Consider the following 11583-nt stretch of genomic DNA (forward strand, 5'->3'; position numbering starts at 1 on the left):
GTACATCTTTTCACCAGGTTTCTCTACGTCTAACGTTCCACTCTACGAGGGGCTCTATGGCCGTCCTATCATGATGGAGGCTCAACACCTCCTCCATTAGATGTGATGTTCAGGGATTTGAGTTGTCTACTGGCGCTCAGAGTAAATGAATACATGTTTAATGAACACAAGTCTTCCCTGGCCGGAGGTGTTTAGAGGGACACTGGAGTACACGGGAATAAATACCTCGCTGATGTGCTTATCATTGAGGGTCATTACAGTACAGTGAACATTCTTTCCACAGATACTGTGTTGTTTCTATAAAAAGACTTCACAGACTCAAGAGACCTTCAAGTGAAGATCAGAACGCTTTAGAGGCAAACTGTGCAGAACAAAACATCGACGGAGAATAATCAGCAACAACAAATATCAAAGTAGAACCTGGATCTGGATTTTTTGCTTTTGCTAAGAAATATTCTTCAACAAGGCCTTTCTGCACTGTAAAAACTTCAATATACGGAAGTATTTAAGGATTGTTTCAGGTAAAAATAGACTAGACTTTATTTTGGTCAAAAAATGTCTTATATCAAGATATTAAAAGGCAAAAATGTCATCAGAATCAAATGTGAAAAGTAGAAACATAAGTCAATAGGGTGAGAAAAACATGGTTTCTTGTGTGAAGACATTATATTTGTTTTAAAAAAAGATATTTAAAATAAAATGTTTTTCACCCGTTAACTAGAATTTAAAAAACTAAACAATTACTTATTCTTTTTTTTTTTTTTAAAGACCATTGTTGGGTAAATGTATCTTCAAAAATAATAATGATATATTTACTTAAAACAATATGTTTTCAGTTTTTGGTTCATTTTTTTCCCACCGTGGTTGACCGTGACGTCAGCGGGCCGTTGCTAAGCTCCGCCCCCTCCACATCCACTCGTCGTCTCAGGGGTCAGACCGACTTTCTGAGCAGACTCCAAGTCCAAATGTAATTCTGGTCACGACAAAGCTAGATGTCGACAACAGCAGTGCTTCTCAGGGACCTACAGTATCTGGTTCTAGTTTCTGCTGCTGGCGAAGAGCAGTGGAAAAATATCATCTCTATTTTTAAAGGCCATCGTACTGTCCTCTGTGTCGCTCACAGGAAAACATTCATCTCTTCTTCCCCAGAGCTGGAGGACCTGTTTCCCCTCTCTGAGTCTTGACGTGACATCTTTTTTTTCCCCTCCACTTTTAATGTATAAATGTTGATGATCAAACTTCTAAAAAGTATTAGTTATAGCAGGAACAGTCGTCACTTCAATGACATGTCAGTATTGAAAAGAATATAGAACTAGAAAAGACTGACATTGTCACATCCTGTGTTTTTCAACCTGCCACCAGGTGTCACTATTACCCCCCGAAAAAACATTTAACTCATAAATTCCAATTTTCGTGAACTGCTAAAGTCACATTAAACCAACTTCGTGACCAGTGTTAATTTTTTTAAAGGTCAATAGGTGGCGCCTTCACTTTAAGATTTAAAACAATAAGACAACAACAACAACAAGAGCAGAGAGTGACCTCTAGTGGACTCTGAAAGTCATTTCACGCTTCTTTAGAGGAGAGCGGATGTTGCAAACATCCATCCATCCATCCATCCATCCATCCATCCATCCATCCATCCATCCATCCATCCATCCATCCATCCATCCATCCATCCATCCATCCATCCATCCATCCATCCATCCATCCATCCATCCATCCATCCATCTATCCATCTATCCATCTATCCATCCATCTATCCATCTATCCATCTATCCGTCTATCTATCCATCCATCCACCCACCCAGCCATCCATCCATCCATCCAAACACCCATCCATCCATCCATCATCCATCCATCCATCCATCCATCCATCCATCCATCCATCCATCCATCCATCCATCCATCCATCCATCCATCCATCCATCCATCCATCCATCCATCCATCCATCCATCCATCCATCCATCCATCCATCCATCCATCCATCCATCCATCCATCCAATCATCTATCCATTTATCCATCTATCCATCTATCCATCTATCCATCTATCCGTCTATCTATCCATCCATCCACCCACCCATCCATCTATCCATCCATCCATCCATCCATCCATCATCCATCCATCCATCCATCCATCTATCTATCTATCCATCTATCCATCTATCCATCTATCCATCTATCCATCTATCCATCTATCCATCTTTCCATCTATCCATCTATCCATCCATCCACCTATCCATCTATCCATCTATCCATCCATCCATCTATCCATCTATCCATCTATCCATCTATCCGTCTATCTATCCATCCATCCACCCACCCATCCATCTATCCATCCATCCATCCATCCATCCATCATCCATCCATCCATCCATCCATCTATCTATCTATCCATCTATCCATCTATCCATCTATCCATCTATCCATCTATCCATCTATCCATCTTTCCATCTATCCATCTATCCATCCATCCACCTATCCATCTATCCATCTATCCATCCATCCATCCATCCATCCATCCATCCATCCATCTATCCATCTATCCATCTATCCATCCATCCATCTATCCATCTATCCATCTATCCATCTATCCGTCTATCTATCCATCCATCCACCCACCCATCCACCCACCCATCCATCGGTACAGAGAAAGGAAAACTTGGATCATTGGATGTGCTCTGTCCAGATATCTAGATATCTGAGGGTCAATTATTTCTGCCCAGTTTAAAATATTGCAAAAAAAGGTTTGAATTATTCATAATTTATAACATAACCAATCAGAATTAAATATAAAATGTAAAAACACTGGTCTTAATAGCTCCACTTACTTAAGTATCTCACGCCACACTTAGAAGAGCATCTACACATATCACTCTATATGACAAGTAAAATAGTGAGAAAACATTAAAAAAAACAACTAATACTTATCAATGAAAACACATCTCTATGTTTGTTTTCTCTCCCTCCAGCTGTGTGGGGATCACTTCATGTTCAGTAAACTGAGTTGAAGCGTTGATGATATTTTGTTCCGTTGAATATTTGTAGTTCAAGGGTGCCCTAGAAACATTTGTCGCCCCTTTCATGTGTCATGGTATATTTAAACCGTTTGTCTTCTTCTAAGCCACTGGAAACACATTGAAAACCACTGGAAACACAGCATGGAATTCAGTGAAAGGTCAAAGAGAGACTTTGGATATTTATTTTTACCGTTTAATTTACCATATTATGACGTCACCCAAATATATTTATTGCTTTTCTTATTTTATTAACCCCTTATAACATATCTCTATTTTGTTTATAATATATACTGTATACATAGTGGACAAACTAACCAAGTCAGTACTTCATCGTATGTGTGGGACATTCTTGATGTTCAAGAGTACCAGGTGGTCCATCTGAGATGATCTGGGACACACAGGAAGTCATCTTGATCACACAGGAAGTCGACTTGACGAAAAAGGTTGTTGATGCTGACAACTCTGCTGAAGTAGCTTTTCACTGTAAATAGTTTGTAACAGTTTATAAAAAATGACTGGAAAACGTTCTCTGTGAAAAAGACCTCAATTGAATAAATGATGTGATAATGAGTCCATATCTAACAGTGTCCAATTTAATCATCAACAGAAGAGACATATTGATAAAAATGACAGATGTAACAAAATACACGATATAGCAATCGTAATACTAAATTAAAAAGATTGTACTCACCATTTTTAAAACAAGTATACAAACTTGAGTACAGAGTATGTTGGCTTTTGCTCGTCTCTGATGGAAACAGACAAACATTTGGGTCATCGTTTTTCATAACAGGATTCCGTCAATGAAGTAGAATATGGAGCTGCTTGGGGGGTGTCTGTCGAGTGCCTGATGGATTTATTCCTACTGAATTGAATGATTTTAAAGATTTTATGAATGCGGGCCGAGCATTTGTACAAAGACCATCCGATTAAATGTTATCTTTTATATAGCTTTGTTTTTGTGTTTTAATTTAGATGGAACAGATTTATAATCCATCCATCCATCCATCCATCCATCCATCCATCCATCCATCCATCCATCCATCCATCCATCCATCCATCCATCCATCCATCCATCCATCCATCCATCCATCCATCCATCCATCCATCCATCCATCCATCCATCCATCCATCCATCCATCCATCCATCCATCCATCCATCCATCCATCCATCCATCCATCCATCCATCCATCCATCCATCCATCCATCCATCCATCCATCCATCCATCCATCCATCCATCCATCCATCCATCCATCCATCCATCCATCCATCCATCCATCCATCCATCCATCCATCCATCCATCCATCCATCCATCCATCCATCCATCCATCCATCCATCCATCCATCCATCCATCCATCCATCCATCCATCCATCCATCCATCCATCCATCCATCCATCCATCCATCCATCCATCCATCCATCCATCCATCCATCCATCCATCCATCTATCTATCTATCTATCTATCTATCTATCTATCTATCTATCTATCTATCTATCTATCTATCTATCTATCTATCTATCTATCTATCTATCTATCTATCTATCTATCTATCTATATCTATATAGATATAGATATATCGTAATTGAAAGAACAACCAAAAAATTCCAAAATTCACAGTGAAACCACACAAACAATACAATATAAATTATATTTGGATAAAAAACACAGAAAAAGGCTCAGGCCATTCTTGAAGAGAATTGACCTCTTTTGACCCCTCATCCAGTTGATCTTGATCATTTGAGACCATCAACAAAGTTTTTAAAAAAACACTTTAGCATTAACTAACTTTGGCAAAATGGCTTTAAAATATTCCATTTGGCTTTGGACCATCAAGTAGAGCAGAAACCAACCTTTCGTAAGAGCCGTCGGAGGTTAAAACGCCTTCGTACTTCTTTGACACGGTTGATCGTGTTATATTGGAATACCTTGATATTAACTTCATTCACATATGTAACATTCACAAATAAAACCCACTGTTTAGACTTCCTATCTCCATAGATCCACTCGTGCGCTTAAAAGACCAAGAGTTTTATCTTAAATCACTGTCTCTTTTCTCATTTCTCAAATACTCTGGACTCTAGAATCTTCTTTTTTCTTAGAATGTTCTCGTGTTTTTGTTCACGTCTCGCCTGTAACACACCTGTCATACACGACAGAGAAAGTAGGATCCAGCCAGTAAAACAGGAAGTGCAAGGCCATTGTTCAAAATGGCAGCTCTGAGTTATGCAGCTCTCCTCCTTGTCTGCTTCACAACGGCCGCAGGTATTCAACAATTTTAAGAAATGATTATTCGAGCTGTGATAGAGAGAATTTATTCTTAAATGGTGTGTGTGAAAGCATGTGTTAAATGTGTTGTTAAATGACATTTATACAAGTTTATGGAAGAGGTATTCGACTTCATAATGAGGAAGATTCACCTGAAGAAAATGATTTAAGATATTTGAATTTATTCTGCCTTTAACTTAAAATTACTTTTTTGAGTTTTTGAAACAAGATTGAAATATCTGCTGAGTTCTATTAATATCAGTTTTGTAAACACGGAAAGAAAGTTTCCGCAGATAAAGAGATTAAACTTGAATAATGTGCTGTATGTGAAAGAAGGTCAACTTCGATATCATCGTGGCACATAAATGTCATTTGAATTCCCCGAAAATCAGAGCCTAAAGGAAATAGATTAAACTGTTGACGGTGACGCTAAGGATGGAGCTTTATTGTAAATCACGGGCTGTAGCATTGAGTTTCGTTTCCATTGAAATTAAATGTTTGCTGGAAATATAATTGAAGACCACGGAGCTTAGATGGTTAAGTGGTTAACCACCTTGATCGTTGTTAGTATTTTTCATTTTGAAAAAAGGAAAAAAGGAATAAACCTTCATTCTAAATATAAATGTTAAACATAATGGATAACATATGCATAATTATTAACATCAACAGGTTGATCCTACACACACTAATATTGTTGCTTATTGACTGAAATTAAATATGATGTCTAAGGAATAGGTTCCTCAATTTAAAACTGATAAATGAAGCAAAAACACGAAACATCGAGAATAAAGAATGTTGGATGGAATTATTTCTAATTCAACGCGAGTTGAAAAACACCTCAAAACTTCAATAACTATGTGAGAATAGTCTGGAAAAATTCAACAGAAGTTGCTTTTATTGATTTATTATTTTAATTCATGCGTTGCCTTCATGATCGGTAAGAAAGCACTTTTTTAAATGATAGAAATGTGTTTTCTTTGAGCGGAAGAGATTTCGAAATTCATACGTGGGAAGGAAAGTTCCTGTTCGAATTCAACCGCACAAGTGTTGCTTTTACAAGAGAGCAGCTGCAGTTGCACGGAAAACTGACAAAAAACAAGAAAAAACATGATTGCGTTTGCGTGCCTGTGTGTGTCTGTGCATGTGTGTGTGAACATATGAGGCTGTTTAGGGTGTATGATCATTTTTTATTTTTTGTTCAACACAAAAGATGTCTCAACAAAAACAATATCTGGTAATAAATACTTTTTAATATTATAATTGTAAAAATGTATTTGAAATTGATCATTATTTTCAGAGTCCAACTATATGGGGGTCTCTGCGCTATTTTCCTTTATTTTGAACTGTTCTAATGAAACGTCCCATCATTTTAAGACTGATGGCGCCACCTACTGACCTAATTTTTTTTTACTTCGTTGCTTTCTTTTTTTGTATTTTTGGTAAATATGTCTTTTACCTCAAAGGAATTTGAGTAAATATTGAGCTCATAATAAGAGAAATGTTGATTTTAATGAAAGGTTTTGAAATATTTAACAGTATATAATGTGGCCCCTGAGAAAACATAATGATGGATGTAAATAGTGTTAAAAACTATACAAACTGTAAATCCAGTTAAAACTCTATTTTCTTTTTTTCTCATCATGTTTCATCCTATTTCTATGAGACTCATTTCTTTTATTTCTTCTTCTTGAAGATTTCCAACCCAGTTGCGACAAACATGCTCTAATCGGGGACTCGTACGTCGTGCCTCTGCATCACAAATTACAACCCACTCAAATGCTGAAATGGAAGCATAATCAAATCACCATCTTTACACGGAAAGGAAAGGAACCACCCACTGTTGGTGAGGTTGGAGACGTGGATGCAGATGGATCGCTGAAACTGAAGAAGGCTGAGGTGAAAAATTCAGGCCTCTACTCAACAGAGGTCTACGACAACATCGGGAAAAAGATCAATGTTGGTAAAAGCTACTACGTGTGTGTTATTGGTAAGTAACTGCCCCAGTGTCACACAAGACACACATAATTATATTATTATTATATAATGCACTTTTTTTTAATTTATTAATATTTATATGTATACTTTTTATATACATTCATTCTATGCAATATTTAAAACATTATGTATTTATTCTGTTTATGCTATATTGCACTATTTTTAACTTATTCATATTTATATTTATACTTTTCTTTTATATACATTCACTCTATGCTGTGTTTTTTATGTGCAATGACAATAAAAGAAAGTCTAAAGAAGCAGATATCGAACGTTAAAGTATTGATGTTGATGTTTTGTTGATCAGCACGAGTGTCCAAACCCAATGTGATGGTTGAGTGTCAAGACAAGTCGGTCAAATTCACCTGTAATACCACAGAGGTAAGAGAACGCACGAGATGATACGCATGCACGCACACACACACACAAATGTGCACGTTTTATCTTGATCTTTAAAATATATACTTTATTGAATATTGTTTTGATTGTTTACATGCTTTGTGACCCTGGTCTGGAAAAGTGCTATACAAATAAAAATGACTTACTTACTTACTTACTTACATTTTTGTTCAGATAAAAGAAAAGTTTAGGTGCGATTATTTGTGTATGTGTGCATGTGAGTATTTGTGTGTGTGCATACGTGTTTTTTGTGTGTGGGTGACAAAATGATCAGTCTGGTATGGAAGTATATCAGTGCCATTAGAAGAGTGAACGGTGGAATTTGTGCCATTGTTTTAATATTGTTTCAATATTTCAATATTTTTTTCATTAAAATTTAATTTCATCATTTGTACGGTGTATTGAAAAGTTAAAATTTATTGAATAATTAAATGTTTACTAGTCAATAGATTAACTTAATCATTTGTATATTGAAAGTTGGAATTTGTTTTAGTTTTTTAAATAATTGAATTAAAATAAAACAAATGTTTTCAAAATGGATGAATATTATTTTACACACATTAATTAAAAAATAATTATTTATACCCTTTTTAAATTCAGTACAAAAGATGTGGGTATAATAGTTCCTGTAGACTATTACAAAAAAGTACCGATCTTCTTGTTCAAACTTTAAGCCAATCACAGGATGCGCAGACGATCATGTGACGACGTGGATGCACTGGCGCGTCAATTCGTCATGGCGGATTTCAAAACAATAGCATTTGGTGGCACTTTTATAAAAACATTTAAATATTTGTTTTGAAAGACTATGAATAAAAAATATATTGAGTTTTAGAATATGGTTTTTTTTTGGATTGGAATAAGAATAACAAATTCTACGAGTATTCTTTTTTTTTTAAATGTCGAATTTTAGAATTAATTTCTAAAAAAAAACAAAAAAACATTAATGTAAAATGAGGAAAATTATTAAAAAAAAAACCCTACAAATTAAAAGTGCTTAAAAATAAAATGTTGAATTCAAGCACTCTACTAACAGCGTTGTTAGTGACCTCAGTGTTCCACCTGCGACTCTATGTATACGATTCTTAAGAAGCTTCTTTGGCTTGATCAGGTTCTCAAAACCAGCCAAACCTTCCCTTTTCTACTTTCGAATCTGGCTTTTTAGTTTGTAATAGTGTCTAAAAGTCTTCATATGTACATATAATTCAATTTCAAGAATATTTGCAATTTTCCAAAAACAAGAATGAGGTTGTGTTATCTCAGGGTCAAGTTGACCCGGAGGCCCGGAAAGACATGTGTTTGTGGTATCCCTTGTGTTGTCTCTGGGTCAAGGTGAACAACCTCCACTACTGCATATGTATTTATGGAAGCCATGGAGGTCTCACACTCATAGACACAAAGACACACACTTGTAGAAACATAAAACACGCACAAACAAACTGAAAAACACACAAAGACACACAAAAACACAAACACGTGCATAGACACACATAAACACACAACCTCATAGACTGACACACACGCACATTAAAACACAGACAGACTTATAGTAACACACACGCACATGCAAAAACGCTCTTACTGCAACACACACACCAATATACCCACAGACATAGACAACAAGCCACACAAAATAATTTTAAAAATCACATCCACGCACATAGACAAAACACACATAAACCCATAGATACACACACACACACACAATGATTTGTTTATTTCAAAGAGACTTTTCTTCAGACTTTGCTGAAGGGTCACGTCCTGTGAAACACACCATGATGCTCGGACGAGTCACTGCTTCTCTTCTCACCCTCTGGTGTTGCAGAAGACGATCATGTGGTACAAGAATGAACAGCCGATGAAAACCCAAAGGAGTCCCAGTCTGACGCTCACCAAAGACGAGGCGAAGGAGGGTTCCTTCAGCTGCAGCGCTTCCAACCCAGTCAGCGAGTCCACCAGTGACCCTGCAACAGCTTCTTGTCCCGAGGACGGTAAAGACAGCAACGGTGACGGTACATGATGTTGTTTTCAAACCTGACGTGTTTTAAGAAGTTCAGACAATACTTTTTCAACGATAATAACAACGATAATAATAATTATAATGGAACGTATTATTATTATAACAATAATACTATAACAATCATTATTTGTTTGCACAGGTTTGTTACTTGGCATGGATTTCTGGAACATGATTTACATTCTGAGCGCTGGAGGAGGTAAGATCAACGCTTATTGATTATCAATAGGATATAATTACTGTTAAATTTATGAATAATCTGTTCATAACAATCGAATAAAAAACGTTGTTGCATTTCTTTTATCATTCTCCAAAACTGCTTTGACGGAAACGTCAATTATATTAAAAGAAAATTCTGGATATTTTAGTCGCAATTAATCACACATTAACTCAACAGTAAACTATGGTAATTTCCCAGAACAGTGACATCAGAGAAAAGTGTGTACTCATGTTATGGATTAGCATTAGCATGCCAGAAGCATCCATTGTAAAATGAAAATAACATGTATATTTTATTATTTATGTGTGTAATGACATGGCCTCAAAATATGCAGGTAATAGTATGTAAGAATGTATGTTGTAAACATGTATTGGCAGCTTTAAAACACATAATACAAGTGAGTAAATAATGTTAAAATGTTTATACAAATGAGTCAGTGTCTGATAATAAATCCAGTGTTTAAAAAAAAAAGCTGAATCGTTCTTCTTCCTGTCAGGGTTCGTTCTGCTGTTGATCGTTATCATCATCATCTGCTGTGTCTGTGCCAGACGCAAGAAGAAGATGCAAGTCAAAGGTCAAATTCACGTCCTGAACATCCTTGGCCTCCATTAAAATAAAATATAAAACCCATCACGTACTGTGGCTGTTGTTCACAGACGAAGAGGAGTTCCGGTTGACGTGGGCCAACACGGAGCAGCAGAAACAAGGGACCAACGCTCCCTCACGTCAACATCACCCGCGGGTCTATAAGAATCAACAGCAAGCTGCTGGAAACACTGGACCTCGACCACACACATCCGGGAAGCAGAACAAGTCCCAGAGTAGAAAGAGTGCTCCTCAGGCCAAACCACGGAATCACGCAAAGGTATTCTTGCACTTAACTTAAATGGCAACTTGATTTAAGTGTGTCTTAAATAGATGTTGAACCTCTATTGTACTCATCAGTATGTGTCTGTTTGTACAAAACTGTCTTTTCTTTGAAATATTTACATTAGATAAGATCACTATAAGACGTTCCAGGGAAAGTTTTTGTTGGCCATCATGTCTGTTGAAGTTTAGAGGAAAACATGACACAGTTGTTTGTTTGTAAGTAAGTAAGTAATTTTTATTTGTAAAAGGCTTTTCCAAACCAGGGTCACAAAGCGATTAAACAATCAAAACAATATTCAATAAAATATATACTTTAAAGGTCAAGATAAAACTGATAATACAACAGGAGTTCCAGAAAATCAAGTGTCGACGATCATAGTGAATTTTAGTCACGAAGACACATTAGGAACTAATAATCTAAACTTTCTCTTCAATGATAAAGTGTAAACTCTCAATTCAATAGTGATTTAATGCTCCATTTTTTCTGTGTCTAACCAAATCTCAACTATCTTTGTCAGAAGCCCGCACAGCCGGATGAAGAGCAGCCCCCTCCACTTCCTCAGCCCAGGAAACAAGCCGTCCGGTCGTAGACCACATGTGACAGAGTTTGTTTTTGACACAAGTTCTCTCTTGACTCTCCTTCTGTCGAAGTAATATATAGAGGTGTAGCCTAGTCACGATTTGTTAAATTCTTGTTATTAAATCAATTTGTTTACTTTCAGTTTCGACTTCTAATTCAACATTTGCAGCCACTTCCCTCACACACATCCCCGAAGACCAGACGAGGAC

General features: G+C 36.6%; 1 protein-coding gene across 1 annotated transcript; it reads left to right on the forward strand.

Annotated features, from left to right (window-relative positions):
- Positions 1 to 5235: 5235 nt before the first annotated feature.
- LOC148079758 (uncharacterized) lies at positions 5236 to 11515 on the forward strand. The gene is made up of 8 exons (XM_087791438.1): positions 5236 to 5290; positions 6987 to 7280; positions 7596 to 7669; positions 9513 to 9699; positions 9847 to 9903; positions 10421 to 10498; positions 10581 to 10789; positions 11313 to 11515. The coding sequence occupies exons 1-8, from the start codon at positions 5236 to 5238 to the stop codon at positions 11382 to 11384; spliced, it is 1026 nt and encodes a 341-aa protein (XP_087647564.1). The 3' UTR covers positions 11385 to 11515.
- Positions 11516 to 11583: the final 68 nt, after the last annotated feature.

Source organism: Callionymus lyra, chromosome 5 (genome assembly GCF_982586985.1).
Source record: "Callionymus lyra chromosome 5, fCalLyr1.hap1.1, whole genome shotgun sequence".
NCBI classification, from domain to species: Eukaryota; Metazoa; Chordata; class Actinopteri; order Syngnathiformes; family Callionymidae; genus Callionymus; species Callionymus lyra.